Source organism: Synchiropus splendidus, chromosome 6 (assembly GCF_027744825.2).
Source record: "Synchiropus splendidus isolate RoL2022-P1 chromosome 6, RoL_Sspl_1.0, whole genome shotgun sequence".
In the NCBI taxonomy this organism is placed as follows: domain Eukaryota; kingdom Metazoa; phylum Chordata; class Actinopteri; order Syngnathiformes; family Callionymidae; genus Synchiropus; species Synchiropus splendidus.
Window position 1 is genome coordinate 12619706 of NC_071339.1, and position 26452 is coordinate 12646157.

The 26452-nt window shown below is 41.7% G+C and overlaps 1 protein-coding gene across 3 annotated transcripts in view; it reads right to left on the bottom strand.

The window, feature by feature from the left end:
* LOC128760307 (SLIT-ROBO Rho GTPase-activating protein 3-like) overlaps nucleotides 1–26452 on the bottom strand; it is a 31315-nt gene that overhangs the window by 2143 nt on the left and 2720 nt on the right. Inside the window, exons 2-21 of one of the 3 annotated variants that reach the window (XM_053867603.1) lie at nucleotides 19498–19693; nucleotides 16513–16675; nucleotides 15787–15849; nucleotides 11881–12072; nucleotides 11505–11633; nucleotides 11207–11428; nucleotides 10724–10825; nucleotides 8641–8838; nucleotides 8478–8562; nucleotides 7871–7898; nucleotides 6089–6119; nucleotides 5823–5883; nucleotides 4375–4452; nucleotides 4001–4135; nucleotides 3735–3840; nucleotides 3444–3671; nucleotides 1457–1530; nucleotides 1205–1385; nucleotides 641–787; nucleotides 18–330 (exon numbers count right to left, since the gene is read on the bottom strand). In XM_053867603.1, the coding sequence (XP_053723578.1) occupies nucleotides 18–330; nucleotides 641–787; nucleotides 1205–1385; nucleotides 1457–1530; nucleotides 3444–3671; nucleotides 3735–3840; nucleotides 4001–4135; nucleotides 4375–4452; nucleotides 5823–5883; nucleotides 6089–6119; nucleotides 7871–7898; nucleotides 8478–8562; nucleotides 8641–8838; nucleotides 10724–10825; nucleotides 11207–11428; nucleotides 11505–11633; nucleotides 11881–12072; nucleotides 15787–15849; nucleotides 16513–16675; nucleotides 19498–19693 (2732 nt within the window). Of the gene's footprint in view, nucleotides 1–17; nucleotides 331–640; nucleotides 788–1204; nucleotides 1386–1456; nucleotides 1531–3443; nucleotides 3672–3734; nucleotides 3841–4000; nucleotides 4136–4374; nucleotides 4453–5822; nucleotides 5884–6088; nucleotides 6120–6637; nucleotides 6741–6837; nucleotides 6875–7870; nucleotides 7899–8477; nucleotides 8563–8640; nucleotides 8839–10723; nucleotides 10826–11206; nucleotides 11429–11504; nucleotides 11634–11880; nucleotides 12073–15786; nucleotides 15850–16512; nucleotides 16676–19497; nucleotides 19694–26452 lie in introns of those variants that run through there. The other 2 variants (XM_053867605.1, XM_053867604.1) reach the window with 2 other exon arrangements.

Consider the following 26452-nt stretch of genomic DNA (forward strand, 5'->3'; position numbering starts at 1 on the left):
AAAAAGGTTCCTCTCACCTCAGCGAGTGCCTCGGCTTCAAGGGTCTTGTGGTCGCCGAGGCTTGCGTGTCGGGTGGTGCTGGGCGACGACCGCTGAGAGTGAGTGTCGGCGAAAGCTTTCCTGTCCGGGTGGTTGATGCAGCCGGAGCTGCCAAATGTCGTCATGCGCCTTTTCTCCGGACTTTCTGTCGGGCCTCGACTGACGGCCATTTTATGGGGGCTGCAGGGGCGGGGCATGACTTTCGGAGGACCGTCCTGGCCTCTGGTGGGGCTGTGGCTCTCACCGTTCCTGTGGCTCGGCAGGGCAGCGCCGTCTGATCGCATCCTCACCCTAAAGATGAATCCAGGCAAAATAATTCAGAACGATCGCGGTTCGATCGGGATTGTCAAAATCAGACCGCTGAGGGCTACAAGTGAAAAGTACTACACTTCTGAGAGCTAAAGCAGATTCCAAAATTCCAAATTGAATCTCAGTTAGCTTATAAGATGCAGAAGTTTAAAACATTGTCTGTAAATGTGTAAAAAAATGTGTCCTGAAAAAAAAACAAAAAAACATAAAAAATAATAAAAATGAACCCCGGTGTTTAAGATCTGAGAAGGAGTAATGGAGTAAATAAACATGTGACATTTCTCGCTTTTACCTCCCCAGAGCTCCTCCATAGCGATGTTCAGGAGTGTGCTCCACAGGCGACTGGCGGTCAGCTCGAGAGGAGCCGTGGTCATTGTAGTTTGGACCACTGCTGGCATCACTGTCAGTCCTCGGAAGGCTGTCAGTGAACGCATCATCCCTAATGCGCAAAAGAAAATAAATGCATCCTTGCATTCTGAACAATGGAAAGATGTCAAAAGTTCACAGTGATATTCCTCAATAATATTCCTAGTTTTAAAAAACAAAAAGCTTTCTCCCCTAGGCACTCCGGTTTCCTCCCCCAGTGCATTTTAAGATTACCTCATCATAGTATAAGCTGAAATAAAATAAAGCTGGAAACTGGGATCCGTGATGAGATCATGTTTGACAAGACAGAAGAGAGCAGAAGCTGAGCTCGGAGCAAAACGTGGATTTCAAGACACCAGAGCACCAGAAATAGGATCATGACAGATATAGCCTTCTTTCGTCTCGACAGGACAACGGCTCTGATCAAGTCTTTTTAAGGATGAGAGAGCAGAAACATCTTCCAGGGACTTGAGCGAGAAGTATCACTTACATGTCTTGGACCACGATGTACTGGTGAGGTATGAGCCCGTCCACACCATTGTGTCGACCCTCCCACCAGTCTTCAGACGCCCGCAGGTACAGCAACAGAGAGGCTCCTTTCTTAAAGGACAGTTCTCTGGGGCTTCGGCCCACGTAGTCGAACTTGGCGATGGCCTCGATCTGCTCCAGCTCTGTGAGCGACAGAAGATTTGAGCTTTTAACGTTCGTCAGCGGGTGACTGGCGGCGGTGACCACAACCCACCATCGTCGCTTGTGTTTGGTCCGGTACCGTTGTCAATCTCATCCAGAGCTCCTGCGTCACTATGAGGACTTTCACTGGGAACGGAAGAAGCGTTGGCCAGTTCAAAACAAAGGTAGCGAGCTGAACTGAACTGCCAAGAACTAAAACTTATGCTAAACAACGTGCAACATAACAGAGTGTTTGTCATGTTAAACAGCATCTACATTACTCGAGTCAAAGATTTAGAAAATTCAGCCACAGATCATCCCAGTGACGGCCACTGTATGTTTTGTTTTGGGCCCTGAGATTTCCTCACCTCGTTTCTGAGGAGTCCTGGGGTCTTCACCTGGAGGATTTATTGTTTTGGACAGCAAAACTCACTGACCTCATGATAAGATACCATGACACGCCAGTATTAGTCAAGCTAATCTGAGCAAAGACATAGTTTCTGCCCGTTGAATACTTTACTTCAGGCCCTGTTTCTCTCCATATACCTGCTTCAGTGGGTGATATTATCGCAGGTTTGTTATTAAATTCATGTCAAACAAGGTGACTCTCAGACTGCTGATAAAATTTCCCGGAAATATCTTTCAGAGAGGAAAAAAAAGGTCTGACCACAATATCCTGTCTGTGCAAGTCGATTTCATGAGGAGATGAGAAGCTTTTTGGAAGCTACACAATGACCATGTATATATCATGAGTTTAAAAATAAGAAAACATTTTGCGTGAGAAGCAAAAACATGTTCGACATCTACCTTTACCTTAACCTTAACGCAGGCAGAAGTTACGCAACCTCAGTAGACTTCTGAGATGAAGGGAATTTAGTGTTATACTAAATCGACTGCCAAACATTTACCGTTCATGAGGAACTATGAAAATTTGTCTCGACTTTTTAAGTTAATATATTTTGATGCTACTTTTTAACTATTATTACTTATTAACCATTTTAACTATTATTATTTTTAAAGTAAATTATTATTAACAATAAATGTACATATTCACAATGACTGTCTGGACGTAAAACTGTGAACTCACTAAACTCAAATTACCTTCAATAGTAACACTACAAATTTTATCTGGACAAACAGTTCTCGAAAAAGTACGCTTTGGCAGACAAATTACATTTTATTTCTTTTGAGTTGTACAGGTTTTTCGCAGCAGGCTTATGTATCAATTTATTATTATTATAATATGTATTTATTCTGTATGACTGTAAAATAGATCAATATTATTCATCTCATATTTGCAGTAATATACCAACAATTTATATGTTTAATTGGTGTATGGTTTACTCATTGATGCACTTTTACTTAAAAAAAAAATATATATATGTATATGTATATATATATATATATATATATATATATATATATATATATATATATATATATATAATATTATAATAAATAAATTATTAATAATGTTCTTACTTAATTATTAATAATGTCAACATTTTGAAGTGCTTTTGCTGAACTTGACTTGCTCAACCTGAACATCGGTATGCTTATTTTCATTTCTTATTCACATCATATTTTCATTTCAATATATCCAGCTGCAAACATTTTTTTTTCCACAGTGCTAATGATTTTTCTTTTTTCCCCCGCATATTTCTTAACTTGCATTATTTACATTTCTTGATTTAATTTATTTATTCTCAATAAAGCATCTGTTTTTCGATTGAAAAAAGACAAAACAATACAAAAAAACAACCACAAATGTGCCATTGTTGTCTTGGAGTCTTCTATATAGTAAGACATTCTTTGCTGGCTCCAGACTTCAGTATGCAGTATTGCCTCAAGGAGAAAGAAGATTAAGGGGGAAAAGGCAGCGCAAATAAGTTAAAAAGCCTCAGGCTAAATTCAGATCTGAAGATGCTGCAACGTTGTGTATCCGCTGTTTCTGTCAGTTTAGGGCTGATCGGTGTGGGACCCAGACAAATTTGCAGTCTCATTGTGAGAATGAATAATGAGCATGGCATCCATCCGTGGCTGAGCGAACGCTTCCTCACCAGTAGTCCTCTCCTCCAGCCATGCACTTCTCATACACCGGTCCTTCCAGCTCCCGTTGTGTGGGGAAAATGGTTTCGTGGTGAACAATGATGGTCTTGATGACCTCATTCACATGCGCCTGGCAGGAGACAGGATCCTGCTCGTCGGGTATCGGCATCAACGTGGGGCCGAAGCAAATAGCCAGGTTGTAGGGGTCCATCATGTTCTCGTCACTGTACTGGGACAGACTGGAGAGACCGGCGGCGTGAGCAAAGTCACTCATCGGCTTGTTCGCCGGGTTTCTCACTCACTGGTTCAGAAACGCAAACAGGTATCTCATGACGACGATCACCGGTCGCTGCAGAGTCACGATGATCTGCTGCAGATGATAGGCTCTCTCCGCTCCCATGTCCAGCTCTGCGGGAATAAAACCGGCCTCACCATTGTCACATCAGAAGAAATAAAGACTAAGACAATTCAGGATTTTGCTTCGCTATCTAGAACCCAATAGGTTGTTAGGCAGCGTCGTTTTTCCAGTAGCGACTCGCATGAAGTTATTTCCAGGAACATGACTTACTGGTCGTGGAAATGAGGTCCAGGAAGCGCTCTTTAGGGAATAGTGGGTTCTCAAGTCCCCTGAAGTAGAGCTTTAAAACACCCGCAACAGAGTTTATGTCATGCTCCGCCTGGTCATCCACCAGCGGATCCTCCCCTTAGGACAGAGAAAAACTCGTTTATTCACAAATCACAAACGCAAGCCGGAACAGCAGCGTTTATTAACATGTTTGGAGTAGGGACTGTGCATTAACGCATTAGTGTGTCCATTAACACGCAACACACGAGCCTTCGCCTGCACTTTAAATGGGAGGGAGAGACTGCGTGGCCTGTGTGGTGAACTAAACACAATTTATGATCAATCAAACCAGGATGGTCGGGTGCTCTGCAACTAACCTCTTTCAAATGCATTTTTAATGTCATTGACTTCGACCTGGGAGCCAGGAACTCGAAATATACCCTGCTGCTGCAGCCCTGCGGACAGAGGACCATTTATCAGGGAGACATGACACAAACAGGCTTTCATTTGCATTTTATTAGCAAACACAACAAGCACGCAGTCAACCGGGGCGCTGATTCCAGCGAAAGCACGACGACAGAAGTGACTCATGAGCAAAAGAACAGACTTGTTTCCTTTTTGAATTAAGAAATGTTTGAAGAGAGAAAAGGTTTTCTGGTTGATGGTTGATTTAAAAAGAACAATATATTCAGTTCTGTCACAAAACACATCATTTAAAGACAAATGGCAGACTTCATTTCCTGTCTGCTTGCTATAAAAACTGCACCCTCATTTCCCCCAAAGGCTGCATCACGATACATATTCCAGCTCATCAAGAAAGGTCAGGCTTCATCACAGTACCCTCATTATGACCAGCAAAGAGCAGCGTCATCTCCAGCTTCCTGCTCTCACCATATGTGAAAAACAAGCCATTCATGTGGCTCTACGGCTCCTAAATCAGCCTGGTTTTTGTTTGTAGTTCTACAGTGTGGAATAATGAAGGCTTGTCACCATCGAGTGCCCTAAAATTGGACGCGAGTATAATCGAATACAGGGACAAAAAGTACACTGTTTAATGCCACAAACCAGGTGCAAGAGCTGACAGTAAACATTTCGTTGATCCAACGTCTACAACCCCAGAGGAAGACTACTGAGCAGCTCCATCTAAGATAGCATTGTACAGCTAACCCCATAAGAGTTTCTGGTATACATTGCCACAAGTTATTGTTATAACATGCTTCTATGCATTCTCTGTGTTGGTATTGCTGTTCACCAATATATCCACCAGGAGGAGCAGCTCAGAGTCAAAAGTTATGACAACAACAAACTCTAAAACCAACATGGACTGTGGAAGAAGTACTGATCATGTAGCTCTTGCACAAAACAGGAAAACGAAGGCAGCGTTGGTCGGTGATGTCACATACTGTATATCAGCAGTGGAGGACGTCGACTTTCTGTCATTAGTATGTCTCCCTACGGTAGTAACAGCCCCCCACAGTTTCCTGTGGTACTGCCCCGTTTTGGACTATTCTTTTTTATTAAAATACCAAACTTATAGGCATGGGCAAAATGATGTTTTTTATCGTGGTAAAATTCGGTAAAGATATTTTATTCGGTTTATCACCCAAGCCTACCCTCAGCCATCTTTTAAACACTTGCTAGGTGAGAGTTGGTGTGTCAAACTGAAGGCCAAGGGGCCGAATCTGGCCCATGACTAATGGTCTGTGAATCCTCAGTGAACTGGACCCTCACCATGATGAGAGCCAGATTCCCCAGACCTAGATCAGAACTGAACACTCCTTTGTGCCGACATTTTTCATAAGAAAAGCTCACAGAGGCCTCCTACCATACAAATTGATGTATCGAATGCAGCTCTCCACCACGGCTGGTATCGGCTGTCCCGAGTCCTGCGAATGAGATTCAAATAAAAACCAGCCCCAAGCTTTTGTTACAATGAATTCAATATCAAATATCACTCTCTTGTCACCTATTCACATTTTAAACCCAGGTTTGTTAATGTTTAACTCAGACTAGTGCATATTAACACGTCAGCAGTGCAGACAGGAGAGGGAACACAAAGTGATGACCCCACCCAGCTTATAGACAGAGTACCTGGCTTCGGGCTCGGACATTCCTTCTTCCCCTGGGCAGAGAGCAGCAAGGCACACAAGAAAAGAGGCGACAACAACCACAACAAGTTAGTGAGAAAGGCTAAACCACATTGTGAGAGAAAAAGAAGGCCAGAGAAAAATATCAAATCTGCAGAGTTTATAATCTTATAGTTTGGTCTATAAGAATTTGAATTCCATGGATTGTCTACTACACATCTATGGATGTAGTTGGCTCCTTAACCGCCAAAATAAAAACTAAAAAAGTGGTGGGTGCACGCTCTTATTCATCCCTTATTGGGTAGTGTTTGTGTGTTCATGGTCCTGTCCAACATTCACCAAATGCAATCGCTTCAGACCACAACCATCTACCGACCTCACAAAGCAGTCAGATCAATATCCAACTCATTATTAGGAGGAAAGCAAGGCAGTGAGCAGCCAGTTAAAGAGTGAGCCAGCATTTTGGGTGAAGAGTGGGAGAAGGTGAGGAAACCCCCGAGGCAACAAAGCCGAGCTCGTAGAGAGACAGAGACCACAAGTAAAAGGCCAATACCTGGATGAAGGCCTCCATATTGCCGTTAAACAGCTTACGGTTAAAAATGGAGCGAGGCCTAGACTTCCGTATTCGCTGGGGTTTAGGGGGAAGTCTAGGGGGCCTGGGGAGAGGGTAGTGGTGTATGATATCTGGATGGCTGTTAGATGCTTCTAGCTTTTTAATGCAATGATGCTCAGATGTTCCACAGAGACAACAGGGAAACACATTAGCACTCACTTCTGAACCAAAGAGGGCCTGCAGAGTAGATAGTCACCACAGTCATCATCACACAGAAATGACTGCATCACAGCAGGTTTGATTCATCTTAAAATGTCTTCTATTCAAGCTAAAAACTATGAAAGAAATAGCATTTATCCAAAATTAGATCCAGGCAAAACTTAGAATGAGTCTGTCATACAGGGAACCTCACCTGCTTGAGCTTATTACAAACCAGTTTGCTATCCACCCCATTTTACTTGTGAGGAAAAAATGTGAATCTGTGAATGTAAATAATAATAAATATGTGTCAAAGTTACTATATTATTTGTGGTCTTCGATCCTCTTTAATCAATTCATTATATGATTATAGATAGTATATTTTAAAATATATTAATTTATTCTATATATACATGAGAATAGAACTATGAATTAAAATAGAATAATAGTATTATTTTTCAGGAGTCGACTATGCTGTCTTGTCATTTAATATCACAGGACAGCATAAATCTATTCTTGAAGAAAACAAAAGTCAATGTCAGTTTAATGTTTAATCATAGATACAACTACAGCGTTGCACTGTTTCTTTGCTTCTTTTGCTTCCCTTCCCAAGAGCATATTTAATTTAATACAATCTGACATTTTTCGCATCTGATGAAATGTCTGACTGGAAGAGCCGGCTCCTCAGACACACTACATGGTAAGAAGATACAGACTACTGCACAGAAGCAGCGTTCTGGCCAGAAGAACTTTACTCTTACACATTATTTAGTACATGTTTATGTTTGTATGCAAGTATGTCAATCAAAAACTTGAATTTTAAGGTCAAAGTCTTCCGATTTCCACCACCACACATTCATTAGCCCATTAGCCATTAGATAGTCATGGTGGTCATAATAACCTCTGGTTGCAAAACACATGAAAGCACCATTTCTTCCACTAAATTATTAAACAAATGAATCAAACAAAAATATATTGACCATAATGAACAAAGATATTTGGTTGGCGGTTTCAGATCTTCAAGTTCAGACTTACCTTGTAGTTCCATACTCTGCTCTTTCCCCTAAAAGAGGAAAAAAAACAGCAAACAAGAGGATAAACTTAGTATGCACATTTACAACGACACAGATAGTGGTACGGTTGAGTGCGGCCAACTGAACAGGGCCAGCAGATGGAGGTAGAAAAGGGTGTTATGAGGAAATGGACATCTATTCAGGGGGACTCAATGGGGTGAACACCATGGCTGCGTTTGTCTCACTGCCAGGCAGCGGTCATTCAGCGGTCGCCGTAGAAACAGCACAAGAGCCCCAGAAGGGGTTTGGCCTGACTGCTCTCTGCTGAGTGAAAATACATCCAGGGGTAACATGAGTGGAGGGCAGACTTGTACACTGTGGTGGTTTCATAACACACACACACACATACAGCGCAAACAAATTAAGGCCTTTGTTTGATCAGCCAATCGGAAAAGTGTGTGCACAGAGATTCCCTTGTGTAAAAATGTTTCCATTCAGTCCTTTTTTTCCAAGTCCATCTCTCATGATTCCATCACTGAACTCGAGGTCACACTTGTTTCCTCACATTCACAGCACAATAAATAAGCAGAGCATGTTCAGAGTCAACAGGATCAATAACTAGTTCTTACCTTCTCCTAGCGTCTGCTTCAGAAGGTCATGCTTGGCCTGAAGTTTGACAATGAGGTTGCTGCCGTTCAAGTACTCCTTGTATTTCTGCAGAAGGAGATAGAGGCGTTATCTCCATCGCAACTGCTGCTGCTCTTGGAGAGGTCATTTCCACGTTAGACTCACAGTGAAGTAAAAACCCTCAGTCTCTTGCTGATTGGCTCGCCTCTTCGCGATGTTGGCCTTGCTCATGTACGAGTCAGAGGACGCCGACTTGACCGACTCGGTGGACTGGCTGTGCTGGAAGGCGTCCGAGACATCAAAATCTTCCACTGTGAGCATGTCCTGGAGGGTCTGCATGGTTGCATCCAGAGTCTTCTTCACCTGACGCCCACAAGAGATGACAGAAGGAACACGATGACATCACTGTCTGTTCCCAAATGAATGAAGTCATCGCTTTGTCATTCACCTTGTTAGCCAACAGTCAATAAAAAATGATGTGTCATTGCTAGTTATCTTGTTCATCCTCAAAAGTAGCATTCTAACTGTTGAAAACGAAACTAATATATATTTTGGGTGGCTTCTAAAGGCGCCACTTCACACTTTTTGCTGGTTCAATAGGAGTCTACTGTAATGTCTGGACTATAAGCCGCTACTTTATTCTCTGAACCCTGAGCGGCTTATACAGCGATGCTGCTAATACATGGATTTTTAAAGGCTAAAGAGCGTCATGCTGCCAAAATATTGAGCCTTGTCACATCAAACAGGCATTTTATTGACCTTAAAGCTCTCAAAATGAGCTGTTTGCACCCGAGTGTCCACAGCTCCGCCCACAGAGCCGATCTCCTGGAGGACTGGAGACGAGAAGCAGCAGCTGAGACCAGCTGTGGTGTCGAAACTTCGGACACGTGGGCGAAAACAGCACATTTTGAGTTTTTTAATAAAAGATGTGAGGAGTCCATGATTGAAGTTCACAACATTGCCCTGTTTGTTTGAGTCAGTCTCCACACTACAGCCTGTTTTCAAAAGTAGTTTTGCACCCGCGGCTTATAGAGCACTGCGCCTTATGTATGGACAAGATCTATTTTCCTTCTTAAATTTAGTGGGTGCTGCTAGTATTCCGATGCGCTCTATTGTCCAGAATTTAGGGTAAATTATTTTCACCCCCCAAAAAAATCCTCTGCGCCATTTCTCAAAGAAACATCAACTCTTTATGCAATTATTAAATCTGGAACATGAGTCAGCATTCTGTAACTGTGGATAAACAAATAATCATGTAATGAAACTATCCCTCAGGCAAGGGAAGTGCGCTGACAGCAACAAATAAATATTCATATTTCATTCCTAACATAGACACGAATGCATCCTTTTAGAAGCACAAACAAGAGTTTGGCACAGAGAGACAACCCAAACACATTAGTTCAGTTATCTGTGAACTGTGAGGAGTAATTCGCTTTTTGCGCGAAGCGACATGACATGAAACATTCACCATGTTTATTCCATGATAGAGGAGGAGGAGTGCATGTCTGTACTCATGACAGACGAGCCCTGACGCACACACACAAGCCCTGTGACCAGGAAAGTCGTCTGCAAAAGAGCCTAGATGACCCCTTTCAACGGGGCTCACACTGGGTAGTCTGATGAAGAGCGACTGCATGCGTCAGAGTCAGGTTTCTGATGATAAAAATGCCTGCTACACATTAGACTGTCAACATGAGGGCAAACCATGAAACCATGATTTAGTTTCTGTAGTCAGGCCTCAAGAAGGAACTACAGAAACTAAATATAAACATATGAATATAAAACAAGAAATGGGGAAGAAAAAAATCTTGGCTGGTACTGATCGTATTTTGTTATACACTGCGAATAACAACAGCTCATTTAAACAGCTATGCTTTCACTTCCCCATTTAAGAAACAAAACAGCATGTTTTGGTCAGTACATGATTTTCAAGTTCTTCACTGCAGTGATCGATGCCTGGACTGATATGACATTTCATTTCCTGTTGCTGACCTCCACGATAATCTGATGACAGCCAGTGTTCCCTCAGACTGCGTCTAAAATACCAGTCATTCCATAAAGGTTCATGTTTTGTTTACAAATCTTCTTACTTTTGGTAAACAGAATTGAAGTCTCCTTCAGAATACTTTCTATGATCGCTGTAAAACAACTGGTGTTTGGGCCATTTTATAGAGTATATTTCATTAATTGTGTCACTGGTCTCAAAGAATTTCCTTTGAGGAACGTGTGTGAATTTATTGATACTGACCTCTTCGTTTTCGATCTTCAGTGTAGCCAGACGAGACTGCAGCTGGTGGTAGCGCATCAGGAGTTCAGTCTGGACGGGCTGCTGCGCACTCACCTGACAAATCTGGACATAAATAAGTAAAACACTGGATTATTACTACCGTAAAGTAGGGCAACACATAGACAGGAATAGCACTGGACAAGTCATATGAATGAATCAAACGTGTCTTTCTTTAAAATTTTGAATGTAGTGTAATTAATAACAGACTGAACATAGAATTATTTGCTTCCATATCATTTCTACCAGAAAATAACATGGAAAAAGCCTAAATAAAAAGCAAACCTATGTGCCTTATATTGGTGATAGAAGAAGGACACCAGTGAGTGAGTGAAGTTCTTTAAGACGGTTGCATATTTTGAATTGAAATGAAGGGTGGTATTGTTCAATGACGCCAACATCCACTTGGCATGGACATAGAGTTCTCCCTTCTGAAAGCGGCCTCACCTCATCTCCCATGTGTGGCTGATAGTCAAAGCGAGCAGGAGGACAGAAGATCTGGCTGTGCATGTCCATGAACTTCAGCTTGTCTCCTCTAATATCCATGGCATCTACTGCGCCTTCCAGTAAATCCAAGCCTTCATGTCGAGAAGTTTCCAAACTGTACTCGGCAGACAAGTACGTCCTCATGGTGCGAGCCAAGCTGGCGTGGTACCCCAAGTCGCAGCACTGAAAAAACAAATCATCACTAGCGCTGTGTTTACAAGCACTCGCAGAGAGACGCACCAGGTTGTCGTTTACTTACATCTATCATATCCGAGACATCGTGGATGTAGTACTTGGCCACCAGAGCATTGGTGGCGGCCATGTTGAGAAGATAATCATTCCGGGCCTTAGTGCATTTAAGTTTATTTTCAGAGTACTTAGCTTGTCTCTGTGGACAGCGAGGTAAGAAGACAGACACAAAACGTGTTTAGTGGACTTCTAATGTACTCCATCTAATGCACCCTCATGGAATCAGCGGATATGAGAGCATCACAAAAAAGCTCTTCACAGCAGCAACTGCACATCTCATGCTCGCAACGAATATGGCGCGCGTTTAGCACTTAATAAAAGATGCATTATCAAAGCGCGATGGCATTTCAGAGTGTCACTTGGAGGGGAGTCGATAAAAGGCTGACCTTCTCCTTCATTTTCTCCATCTTCTTCACAGAGCTCCGCCGCTGCGGGCGTTCGTCATGGCCGTAGCGCAGCAAACCGCTGCTGATGTCGTTGGCCTTGCCGATGTGCTTCTCCTCCTGTTTCTCCGCCTCCTTCAGCTTGCTCTCCGCACTGAGGCTCTCGGTGTGGTACATGTGGTAGGTCTTCATCACCTGAGGAAACAATGTGATGGTTAAATGGCGTGAAATAAGACCATTAATACCGGTCAAGTGAGGGGCGGTACTTATCCAGCAAACCAATTCTAATAATACTGAAATATTGAATCACGTTACAAAAGAAACATGTGTCACAAAACAAACGCCATAAAAGGAGACAACATATATAAAATAAAATAGACATCTTGAAAAGCCAATTCAAAAAAACTGCATTAAAAGGAGGCATAGAAAAGACAGAAGGCAGAAGAACCAACGAAATAAATAAATTCACTGATAAATATAGTTCTTTTTGTGTCAACATTAAAAATCTATATTTATCCACTGAATCGATATGATTCATTTGTTTTTCACATTAGTGATACCTGGATTCAAGTCGACCAAACCTCCGCCTTTTTATTTGAATATGACTCATATATTATTTCCGTGCTACTACAATATGAGGAAATTATAAGGAAATTAAGTGCAATAACCAATACTATCAAATCGCACCAGGATCATAACCATAATGAATCAGAATCAATTACCTTCCTATCTTTGTGCAATTGAAGCAAAAAAAGCTAACATAAGGTTCACAAACAAACAAACAAGCAACAGAAAAATAAAGGATTTTGCGCTTGATTTGCCCCTTCAGCTTGAACTTGGGAGGATTTGGGAAGTGAAGGACCAAAACAGGTCAGTGACTAAGCACCTCAACATATCGCCTTACTTTACTCACAAAACCGCCATGCATTTTTATCAACCAGCGTTCCGCTAACTAAACACAAATCACTTTAGCCGAAACACGATCCAACAGCGACTCCACCTTCATCAATCATCTCCCTCTTGTACCCGATGCGCAGTGAGATCCATCAGCAGGACAAGCCAGTGTTAGAGGGGAGCAGTGAGCGTCCCAGCCACACAAAAGTAGGAATCAGTTGTAGATAAAGCACCTCCAACTATCAACCATTTTCCTCCACACATTTTCTCCTGCCATTCGTCTGGAGAAAATGTACCAGTCTACCCAGGGGGGGCTGACTGAAGTTTAATAATGCATGAGTCTAGGGTGGAGAAATGTATATAATAAGGCCCCAGAGTAGCCAGACTGAGACTGAGAATAATCTTATTCTATACTGTAATATAATGCTTCTCTCTGAGGCCAAATCGGCTTTTTCCATGAACACACAATACATTGTTGTTTAGGAATGCAATGTTCATAGTTAAATACCCCCAATTCATGAATAAGACAAAACAAAAAAATAACATAATAAATGAATGTTGTTTTAATGCAAAATTATGCAGATTAATTGATCTTTAAGTTTAATATATATTTCGAATACATCAAAACTCCAATTCTGAATTGCATTTGTATAAATGAACATAGTCAATGTGGAAATGAAGTAGCCGTTTCAAGATGAAGGAACTTTAATGATGCAACATGTCGAAACAATTCAAGTGAACAGATGTGCAACAAAAAAACATTTGGCTGTTATGTAATCAATAACAGTCCACAGCAGTCTCTCCAAAGTATTTTGGAGTTGATCCATTGACTGTCCTGGATGGAATAAGTTGCTCCAAATTTTCTTTCATAAGTCATTGGATAGTCTTGCCAGGGTTATTTTTGGGCCTCGTGGATAACTCAGGGCTTCCAGGATTTAGCTTTTGGGAGTGCTCATGATTCCCAACAACACACTTGAGTCAAGTCTTACATAAAATAATGCTTTTAAAAAAGTTATTTTTCATTTTTCTCCAGCTCTTCAAATTAACATGATGATGAAGTCATATAAACTTCAATGTACAATATATATATATATATATAAATATATACTGAGTGCAAGTGAGAATGTCTTGTTCTCCATTTTGACTTGATGTTAGAATGAGAGTCTGAGAGACCAGCCAAATTCATTCTCTGTGAATACCCTTTTAAAAACCACAGATTTATGTGAAGTTAAACAAAATTCATCTTCACTAATAACAGTTTTGGATTTCAGGTCCTGTTCTTATTCTTCATCACTTAAAACTGAAAAACGATCTGATCTGTTTGCACAGCTCGTCTTTACCCCAGTTTAACTTCCGAATAAATGCAGATTGACATCAACATGACATCTCACTCGCGCTCACAAAAAGACCACAAGTCTGCTGCACACATCATATATGAAAAGTTCAGTTCATTTATCTCATTGAAAAGAGGAAGTGTCGCCGCCGACACTTCCTCGGCTGTTATCTATTCATCTCCAAAAAGAGACTAGTTTGTGTGAGGACTTATGTACATGGTGTAATTAGGAAGAAAAAATAAAAAGGCTTGAGCATTTTGAGTGCAAATGGAGGCAGCAATATCAGGGATAAATCCCCCTTTTTTTGGTTGGATTGATAAAAGGATGAACAGTACCTAAAGGAAAATAAGGATAACATAATTTAGGTAATAAACTAGTGTTTTCAGTTCAATAAATCCTCCGATTAGATCTGTAGTAGAATTAAATGTTTATTTTACGTGCAGTAGAACACATAACATTAAAAAAGGGACATGAAAACAATCTGAGGAGCATACGATTTGCTTAGCAACATCTACCACAAGTCGACACAAAGTGCGTGGAAGTCTTCCAACAGCATTGATTACTCACATGATAATGTATTAAAAGCCTTATTAAACAAACCACTCGTGAGGGTTGGAACGCTCAATCATTTATTCAGCGAGTCTCAGCATGGTGTTATGGCGGAACAACAAGATCAGACCAGCGCTGACCTAACAATAATACAGAGTTTATCACTGCGAACACTGGAAAGGATCTGCTCAGCAGATACTCTCACTGCAACCAAACAGGGGTTTTCACTGTTGCTTGTGTCATCCATTTTTTTGTGGAAACCAAGGTGGAGTGATGGATGCAGCACTGAGCTGAGGGAATATTGGGGTGGTATAACTGGTGGTATAAGGATAACCGAGTTCCTCACCAGTATGTTCTGGGTCCAGGCTTTCAGCTAGAGTGACAGCCAGAGCCAAGATTGACCAGCAAATTGAAAACCTTTCTTTTAGGCATCACTTCATCAGGCTGGTACCGAAACGTCAAGCTTGAGCGCCATCCTTCCCTCATTCAGCAACAAACCTTTTGTGAGCAAGAACCGTAGACCAAACACCAGAAATGAGATCCTGAGATGATAAAAACCAAAGCTCCCTGTCCGGTCCTGCCGGGAATATTGAGTCACAATCAGAACCAGTGGCAAAGAGCAGACGATGGCACAGTCCGAGTCTCACTGGAAACTGGGGTCGGCATACTGTAGCAACAGAAACCCAAATCCCATCTCATCAAGGGATCAGCTATCCTATAGTCCCAGCGCTGCGCTCAAAAGATTCCACCGCAAACCCAATCAATAAATATCTACAAACATATTACAAAGAACCCGTGCAACACATGCTTGAAATCTTGTTGAATCAAGTTACATATGAAACAGCTAAGTTTCGAGACAGATAACTGTCCTCTCTCTCCTTCAACTCTCTTTCCACACGACCTCACAGGTGGGGGCCGAAATGCAAATTCATCTCGAGTGCAACCTTCCACAGACGGCAGAAATGACCTGACTCAGCATGAACTGCTGATCAGGCGAATATTAATCCGACAATGTCACCGGTTCACAGGTTAGAAAAAAAGGGAAGGGTTGAGGAGTGATGAGCTTAAAGGCTGTTGACACGGAAAAGAAAAAGGGGAGCGCCATGACAGTGGAAAATTTGGTGTAACTTACTGTGTAAAGCTCATTGGTGACTTTCACCAGCTCTTCGTGCATCTGCACCCCGATGTCTTTGCTCTGGAAAGGAAGAGGGCAGTTGATGAGTGCACGTTGCTTTTAAAAAGAACGTACACAAGAAGAAACAAGGCAGAATTTCCCCATTTTTCCATCTCCTTTTCTGATGTTAGTTTGCCATAATGCCCATCGTACTTGTGCAATGATGCTATTTCTCCCATGAACCCAGTCAAATATTTCCTCATGTCTCACATCTATCTTCTAATTTAAAAACGTGCTTCAACTTTCTGTTCTCGTGTCTCGTGTCGTGACCGCTTTGGAAATCTGTAACTATTTATCGCCATGTTCAGTATGAACCAACAAAAATGGAAAAATGGAATTAAACTGTTTATCGAGAGACACAATGTTGAGGCAAAGATTGTATAAACCTTGTACTCAGAGTTGGCAGTACTAAGTATAAAGCCAAACAAAGTGAAAAAAAAAACAGTTTGAAGTGAGCATGATGGTTTTATAAATATATATACAGCAATTATTTTGGAGTTTGACAGCTTTGTACCAAACTATTTAAAGGTGTTCAACATGGTCAACAACTGAAGGTCTGCTGAATCGAACACAAAGAAGTTCAGATCCAGTCAGTCATGAGATCAGTGCAGACAATTTCTGTGACGCCGCACGTTGTTAACAATCAGACTTGCAGTCCCTCACACATGTAATTATGTTTCTGACCTTTTTGAAGAGTCTGATGACATCCTCGCCCACATGTGCCAGCCGCACAATGACGTTGTTGTTGTAGATGTCACTGAGAGTGGCATGGTCCCGGCTCTCCCTCCTCGTCTGGTCCAAGACCAAATACCAGCAGTTGATGGTGGAGAGAAGATTTTGGTCTTTTCTAAAACACAGAAATATTTTATTTGAATTTTTTCAAAGACCTGTCATGCAACTGAATCCAACATACTTTGAATGAGTAGAAGGTGAAGTTAAACTCGACAACAAGGGGCGGTGTTGAACTCGGTTTTGTGTAAGAGAGAGCTGAGCCAAAAGGCAAAGCTCTTCATCCTGACCCTCACCTACGGTCATGAGCTGTGGGTCATGACCAAAAGATCGTGATCCTGGAAACAAGCGGTTGAAATTTGTTTTCTCCGTCAAGTGGCAGGCGTGTCCCGAAGAGATAGAGTGAGTAGTTCTGTCACTCGGGTGAGACTCGGAGTTGAGAGCCAGTTAAGGATTCACCCTCGACGCCTCCCTTTGGAGGTGTTTCAGGCTTGGCCTGCTGGGAGGAGACCAAGAGCTGGACCCAGAAGCAGGGATGAGACCTCTTCACTGGGCTGGGAGTGTCTCGGGTTCCCTCATTCGGAGCTGGTGGATGTTGCCCGGGAGAAGGGCGTTTGTATTATATATCATCAAGCCTTTTTAAAAAGTAGGGTTCCCTCAACACACCTTATATGACCAGTCAACAGTTTTGTTTTTTTTGTGGGACACCATGAACAAGGTACCAGAGTACTTCTTGGTGCATATGAAGTAAATGAAAAAAATAGAGCATATCTTTTCAAATGAAACGATGTCTCAGAGGGAACGCAAATTTGATGTGACCGCTGTTGATACGGTGGAGCGCTGAGGTTACACAGCTAAAAACGATTGTGACAGTGAAGAGTCCACTTGGAAAAAAAACCCCTCTAACTAGACGAGTATTAGTCATGACAGAGTCACTACTCTGAGCAGAGAATCGAGCCCCGGCCAGACACATAAAACGATGAGAGCGTTTCATGGCCGGTAGAATCTGGGGCAGTGGGTGTTCGGGGAAGTCATGCAACATGGATATCTGAGAGCAGGCTCTCCCGTTGAAGGCATGCTTTTGCTACCGTCGTGGCTGAACTCAGCATGGACCTCCTGATCCCGGAGGTCGTGTGTAATTTAGAAGAAGAAAGTTGCTTTTAATTACTGTTGAAGGTTGTGGCTTATTATTCTGATTAGCCTCATAAAGGAGAGGTGCGTATGTTCACGTTGCAGAGCACTGTGGGTCACGGACAACTCACTTTCACACTCTTAAGAGTTGAGTTTGGTCCCGTAGGCCAGTCTTCTGTGGTCAATGAGAAATATGTGCATTTGAAGTTTGGCAGGAGTGAATTGTTGTGGTATGAGAATGCAGATGAGATGACAGACACAGAGCGGACAAGGGGAGGGGGGCTGCTGGACAAAGAGTCTGACCTAGTTGGGAGAATCAAAGCAGCCCGAGGCCACAAGCTTTCTTGGCCCTGGCTTCATTTCAGGTCATTTCCTCTGCTGTTATCCCCCTACTCTTTGTTGTCCAAACCTTTGTTCCCAAGTCTCTGTTCCATTCCACTGATCAGTATTGCAACATGTGCCACAAAAAGAACATTTGGAAATGAAACATTTTCCTTGTTTAAAAACTATTGAAGATAAAACAAATGTAGGAAACGTAACTCAATGAACCCCTTTAAACTCAGAGAACAAGTGAAGCCAGGTCATTGAGTATTTTTATTATTATAATTGCCTGGCTCTTCAACATATCATCCGTCCACTCCTGTCATGCAGCATTGGAGACACAATAGAAAGAATTTCTAATATGCAGGCGCGCAGCTAATATAGCCATGGGGCGGCACGAAAACATGGGACTCTGGTTGGCAGCCAGGCTACATTTTTATTAAAATGTATTTCGCCTAGCAAAAGAGCAGAGCGTATGAACATGGTTTCAACAACATTTTCTGGGGGGCAAATGCTTGTATATATATATATATATATATATATATATATATATATATATATATATATATATATATATATATATATATATAGTATACGATACACTATATCACTATATGAATGCAGTCCATGGTGCACTGGCGAAATGGCACTGTGGAGTGACAGTTGTTTGCAAGATGCTGTGAATCCAGCAACCAGTCCCTGGTCTACATTTGTCAATAGTTGGTGTTTGAAAATCAAAGCTTGTCACGAGTATGAAACTTATGTGTGCTGTGTTGAGCAGGACACATGCTTGAGCTCAGCTTCCCAAGTGTTTCTCAGGAATATGACGTAGCGTCTTGCTGCCAGCAGAATCTGGGGAAAACATTGACTATCGATATTTAATACTGTCACGTGTGTTATTAATATTGATTATATACTTGTATTAAAAACACATTTTCTCTTTTGCATTGCTTCTACTACCCAGCTGGGCTCATGAGGAAGGGGCTATGAAATGGCAGCCCCCGGGCCTTTTCAGCGTAACTCAGTCCTAAAATGTGTATTTACTCATCGCATTATTATTTCACTGTACTTATCCATCTTGTGTGAGCAATGTGACAAGCAGCTTATCACTCAAATGCAAATTAAAATATTATTCTAATGATCAAACGTCATGTGTGTCTTTCAACTCAGTTATTAACCCACTTATCCAGTAGCGCATTTAGTCCACAGCTGCTAGAGCAATAATGAGATACCAAACATGGCTTTGTAGCGTAGGATCGTGTTGAGCAGTGACTCAACATTTCTAAATATCAAGTTACACTTTTCAGTGTCCTAAAGCTTGTGTTTCACTTGTGTTTCTCCCATCAAGTCCCACTTGAAAAGGAAGTCATGGTATATTTATCCCGAATATTTATCTTGTGCATGTCTAAGCATTTGACATGTCCCTTCTCATTGTCCATTATCTGCCTCCGGTGTCAGCCTACTTAAGTTCTCAGCTGAGAGACTCACTTGAAGTGCTGGTGCTCTCTTGAAGTGCGGATTTTGGCAGAGTAGCGCTCGGCCAGTTTGTCCAAACTCCTGGAGAATTCAAGCTGGAGTTCAGCTTTTCGCCGGAAGAACTCCTGCAGATCCTGAAGCAGCTGCAGCCGGGACTCAGACTGCTGCTCCAAACACCGGAACTGCTCCACCAGCTGGTTACGGATCTCTGCAAAAAAAAAAAAAAAAGAAACAGAAAAAGCACTGTCAGGAGAGATTAAAGCGCTTCAGTTCGCTGGACCATATTTCACCCTATTTAACAGAGGAGTGGGGGCACAATTCAAGCCAAGGTGAGGTGGCACTAATAAAACAACTCAGTCATCATCCTGGGATCAAGATGGACGTCAAAGTGCATTTATCTTCTGTATGAATGTGCGTGCGTGTGGAGTGAGGGCACATGTGCACATGAAATGCCTGCCTGTTTATCGTAGCAGACAGCACGGAAAATATAAAATAGGTCAGCTCCTCAAAACGTATTGTGCTGAGCCAGCCTTTAGTGAAGTTTGCCTCGAAATTCTGGAGCTTATATCCATGCAAGAGCGCTGCGGCTTTCTGCTCATTGGCTTCGAAAATGTGATTCTCCGGTTGAAAATCAAGTCATGTGAAGGCTGAATTGTGCACGGCTTGTTTGCTTTTCCAGAGCAGTCATGTGACATCAAGGTCCAGCATTCGCTTTGTTAGCTGAAGGAAAAGTGTCTGAAAGTCCCGTGACTCAAATCGTATCTGATCCTTGTTTACGGTGACAGCGTTTCCCAACAGAAGATAACATTGTTAGTTCAAATAAACAATGGACAACTAAAATATACAGTTGGAAATGTTCGAAAAGAAGAATATAAATAATAGGACTGAAGTAGTATCTTACTCCCACAGTCATGTCATTTCTATGTTCTTTCGCGTTCTCTTTAGATACTATGATATACTTCTCAGTTTGCCATAGTGGTTATTGTCCTCGGTCACTGTTCGACTATTTCATGCTACATTTTCACAATGTCACATTTTCAGTAGTTTATTTCAGTCGGGTTTTAGTAGAAATCATGCCATAAAAGAACATAAAAAAGCACGTGTTGCACCATATAAATGAAAAGCAAAAAATTAATTAGTAAAGCAAGAGACGAAAACGATGCTCTCAGAACAACAGAAGTGAAATCACAAAGCGCTAATGTTTGCTTCCACAGCATTTGATCTGATGCAAATGAAATCTCTGATATGAATGACTGCGAGCATTTGAATGAAAGCAGCGAAACGCATGATAAAAAAGATGGGAGCATGAAAGAATTCTAAAACCACTTCATTATTCCACAAGAAAAAAGAATTCTAGTAATTTATTTTAGCAACTTAATTAATTTGTGCTCAATACATTAAGTATTGATAAGGTAATTACACGGTTATTAACTGTTGAATAAGAGTACTTACAATGTTGTTTAGTAGGGCTGTGACAATGTGCATTTAGCCCGATTCGAAATTTTCCTGAATACTCGGGTGCCAATTTCATTTATATTGTGATTTATTAATTTATAAAAAATAATAATAAAAATCCCCTTCACGGCTTCCACAGATATTTGGTCAAAGTGGTGACCGTGATTGTATTTGTGTATTCATAAAGAGTATTATTCACTCTTTATAAATATACAGAGCAGTTAATGTGCAATAACAGGGAGCCGGAACAGGTTCTGACAGTAATATTTTGGGGGCTAAACTGTTTCAGCGATTGAGAGACTGCGTTACCACAAACCAATGTGCAGATGCAGCAGGAGAGAGACGATGAGGGAGCTGGATTAAATAACCAATATCCAACTACTTTCCCCGCAGTTTTACAGCCCAGGGCGACCAACCATCACATGGATGGTGTTATTCCACTATCTACGTTCCCACAGAGCTATACTGAGCAGAGCACAAAGCGTTGCCACTTCTCTCGTAACCAGCATAAAACTCAGGCTTTTGTCAGGCCTGTCTAGCCAAGTGACTTCATATGGATATATATTATGAATGCAGTCCATGGTGCATCTGCGAATTGGCACTGTGGAGTGACAGTTGGCCGCCCCATGCTAGCATCAGCTACGTGAGTCCTTGGTCAACATTTGACAATAGTTGGTGTTTGAAAATAAAAGCTTGTTACGAGTATTAAACTTGTGTGTTTGATCGGCTGCTCTGTTGAGCAGGAGAGGGCTTGAGCTCAGCTTGCCAACTGTTTGCCAGGAAACTCGCATCATAAATATAGAAAAACAGAGAAAAAAATCGATTCCGGACAGAAATATTGATATTTAATATTGTCAAAAATATAATTTGGAGTCATATTTTTCCCCAGCCCTTGTATTAGAGTGAAGTTTCAGTGATTGGACCAGGTCTGTCTTGGACGCTGACCTGCACTTTATGATGACAACATATGAATAACTTGTTATGAATTAGTTTATTAATGGTTATGTATGTTCCCTGATCTAAAGTGTAACCACATTCTCTCCCAAATGACTGAGGAAGAGACACGACTTCACTGGCTCTTCTCTTGTATCTGCAGAGCTTCTAGACTCTGCTCATATGCAGTTGGTTATTTCTTAACCTCACAAGGATTACAACGGATAAAACGTTCACCCTTACACTGGAAATGTTTAAGCTGTGTGTGGGTGGTGAAAGCCTAATGGAAAAAAAAGCTTAATTAAAGTGAGTTGCAGTGAAGAAAATGAAAGCATTCAATCTGTCCAGTGCTGCACATCACCTGTCATAGCAGCAGCAGTCACATACATATATATATATATATATATATATATATATATATATATATATATATATATATATATATATATATATATATATATAAATGCAGTCGCATTTATATATATATATATATGTGTGTGTTGCAACTAGCTTTTGTCTTCCTAGGTGTGTTTACATTGGCGACACCAGCTACACGTCAAGGAAAAATAACTTGCCACTCAGTTAACATCTTTTAACACACACTCTTAAACACAGCCTCAACAAATCCATCACTGGAAGACAAAAGGAAGTAGTCGAGCAACATTGCGTTCCTTTATGACAGAGTAATTCAATAGTGCGAAAGATTGCTGTGAACTGAATGGAACATTGTAGACCAGCACCAATGGAAAAGATTGCCCGGCAGAAGAACTAGCCCTTTGTTTTGACCTAAATGATGTTTCAAAGTCTCGGGTGAAAATGTGAATGGAGCAGTCGCGGTGAGTAGAGATCGCTGTTCCCTCAAAGGTCTCCTCAGTTGCTTGGTTACAGACTTCCAGAGAGAGCACACCAGGTTCCTGATGGGACACTGGGAGCAGGAGTGGCTCGCGGTAACGACGACAGACACACTTCCCTATTTCAGAGTACTCCAGTTGGAGGTGCAAATATTATCTGTCACTTGGCCCATGAAATGTTGCTGATGTCACATGTGAATATTCAATTTACACCAACATTGTTGATGTAATTTTATTTAGCAATGAAAGCGAAGTGCATAAGCTCAATGGGACAGCAGTCAGTTTCCCCTAAGCACGTGCGACACCCAGTAGCGACGGAGTCAGGAAGCTAGCCACTATCCTTCTCAGGGCCCATTTACACAGCGCAGAATCCGACTGGATCAGTTGTGTAAATGCTGGAGATGAGATTCACTTCGGTGCCGATAGAATTTGTGCATGTCAACTCCACAGAAATCCTACTCCGAAATCCAATAATGGCGCCTGCTGTTGTGAGCCTCGGGCTTCTTCATGAAGTTTTCATGTACTTGACCATGCTGCCGCATTATAATTTTCATAGGCGACAACATATCTCCCATAAGTATCAGATTCTGGATACTCCGCGAATCTGCACTGCATTCGGAATATCGCTATCGCTCCCGCAGAGTCTGCAAGGCAATATGGTAGGACCTTGGCCGAAAATCCCCGTCACCAAAGCTGAAGCAAGGAGGCTGGCAGACGGTTTTGAACAGACTTGTGGAAAGGCTCAATGTCTGAGAGGAATCGACGGGACTCAGGTGGAAACTAAACAGCCACCGACTACATGAACTGCAAAGGTGAAGGAAGGGAACAGAAATGTGATTTCCAAAATGGCAAGAATAAAACATTCAGCAAATTTGATTGAATCCTTCCTCACAAACTACCAGTCGGAACATGAGACTCATCTGGAGGAAATCCAGGCTAATGCTAGTGGGACCATACCTCCGTCGACCTATTGAATCTTGTCACATTTCACCAGAACCATCTCGCAGACCTCATGCAATAGTGTTGATAAAGACCTCTGGGAAAAATTGTTATTGGCCGACTGCAGTCTCCAAAATAAAAAAATAAAATAAGAATAAACAATGATAAATAAAAGTAGCAAAAAAGGCATCTGTCAATAAGAGAGCAATAGGTGGAACTATTGTGAAATGAAAAATAAAAGTTTAAATAAACACAACAATAACACACAGACCGGAAGATTCAATGTTTCTTACACCAGGAAAAATGCCTTCTGCCCTAAGAGCTACAACATCAACAATGATATAGTCATTTATGTTGCTGTTTAACATGCTGGTAAAAAAGGCACATACGGTGAAACAACTGGCAAGAACATGAACACGCCACAGACTAATGAGCACATAGAACCGATTCCACCAGAGCAGTTCACATTATTTGCATTCACTCTCCTGTCTGGATGCTATTTTTAGAAGCGAAACTGTTACTAGGGATGGGGCAATATTGCAGTGGATTCGATGAATGATTCAGGCTTTATTTCCGTGTAATGCACCATCGTGAGGGAGCCGTCAGCAAGTTCAAATCCATGTAGACCCAGGAGTACGACTCTGCAGGAGTTACCTCGCCTTTCTTTGTCTGACTAATGATTACTCAATAGCATTTTTTTTCTTAAATAAAAGTAGCCACAGGCCAGAACAGGCTCCTGAATTAAGATTTGTCTCAGGCGATAAAACGCTCCACACCCACAAACGCGGAGAAATTGCACTCACAAGACGAAGTTACACCACTGCTCAGCGGACGAAACGTTGCCAACGAAACTGTGAAAATGTTGAGGATATTGGATTTGCTTTTCACTACGCGGTTAATTGATGTCATCCACTACGATTTCTAACAACATTTATGGAAGTGCAAGCCATTTTGGCACGTAACGATACTTGCTGCCTGCAACTGTTCAATAGCTGCCGGCCATATTTGATTTGCAGTGGCTCCAGTTTCTGCAGGGAAGATGAGCAAACATCACACTGCGAGGAGTCCTTGTCACCAGAGACGGCTGCTGAACCTCGCCGCGCTCAGCGACTGCGGTGGCCGGCAGCAGTCTCCGAGGCTGTCTGCAGCCAGCCATGCCTGGCCAATCACGCGTCCTAACCCAAACTGACACGTTGACATCATTTAGCGCAACTCAGGAGCTGCAGTCGGTGAACCCTCGCCTCATGAACGCGGTAATGAGTCCATTTGGCGAGGTTCAATCACTGGACAGCAAAAATCCTCCTGTTTTAGACTCCGCTATTGCAGTATTTCCTGCTCAGCCACAGACACATTGTCTCGGTCATAATACAACCCCGGCAGTTACATGAGGAGACATTCCTGTATTATGAGGAGTCACACCACGGGGTGTGTCCGTGTGCTCATCAGGGAACACACACCTGTGAGGAACGCCACATTTATCACTTAAGGTGCAGCCTTTGGGACTTGAATTGTACATCTTCAAATGAGGTACAGCTTCAATTTTGCCAGAGATAAAACAGAATTGGTCGGCTGCTGTGCGCCATGGCAAACTATAATTTAATACATCCATTACAGCAAGCAAATGAAGAAAAATTAAAGATAATGTGCCGTCCAGTTACAGACATAATAGCAAGGGAACATTGTCACAATTGGTTTCTGGTTCAGCAGGATGTAAGCGATAATAGTCTCCAATTTAAAGGGCCAGTGGAACATTTTATTATCAGGATCACCTTTGGATTATCACTCACAACTTCAGTCCGGCTGATGTCGCTCGACTTCCTCTACTGTTTTCTTATTTTCATTTACACAGCCACATGAGTAGATGAAAAACAACCACAATAACTGATCATAATTGAACACAGAAGTGTACAAAGTGTGGCTCGGGGGCCGCATGTGGCCCTATGCCTGTGTTTATTCGGCCTTCATGGGCAAAACAAAAAAAAGAAAATGTCTGTTTTTGCATCATTTACTCCGCTAATGCAGAAACATGTTTCCCTTTACTGAATAAATAAAATAGAGAATCTATTCGAAGAATCTATAAATCGAAGAAATATAAATTTATTAATCAAATATACTACACCAATTTGATAGTGAAGCATTGAAATTGAAGTGTCTTTTAATATTCATTTTCATGGGCTTGATGGCCCTTCATACTCCTTCTGGGATTTAGTTGTACACGCCGGACCTAGCACCTTCATTTGTCAACGTTCACCTCATGTTGAAAAACAAAGTGCATTTTAGGAAAATTGATATTGAATATAAATAAACTGGATGATGAGCAGTACCTGACTGTATGAATCAAGTTTTGTTCAAACCGTATGGTAGTGATAATACTGCATTTGATTTAAATCAAAAGAAGAACAAGAACAAAACAACAAACTTCCGGCAATATTTGAAAGATAACGCAATATTCTGAGCCTTAAAGTGCGTCTAACTTAGAAACATAAACGTAAGCATGACATGTATGAACATGAGTTTGTTAAAATGAGATAAGACGTTTACTAACGGACATTTATGATGGAAATCTTCTTTCTTTTATGGCTAAAATCAGACATGGATGAGGCCAAATGCCTCTTGGTGGTTGGTGCAGGGAGTGTCTATAGTGTTTGATCAACGTGATGCTCGCAGTAAATACAGCTCCAGACCTGTTAAACTGTCAGCTTGCTGAAACGTGTCATTGGGGCTTGGGCCTGATTGAATTGCCCTGCACTCAGCACTGAGCATTAGTGGTGGACAGTGTCGATGTCAAA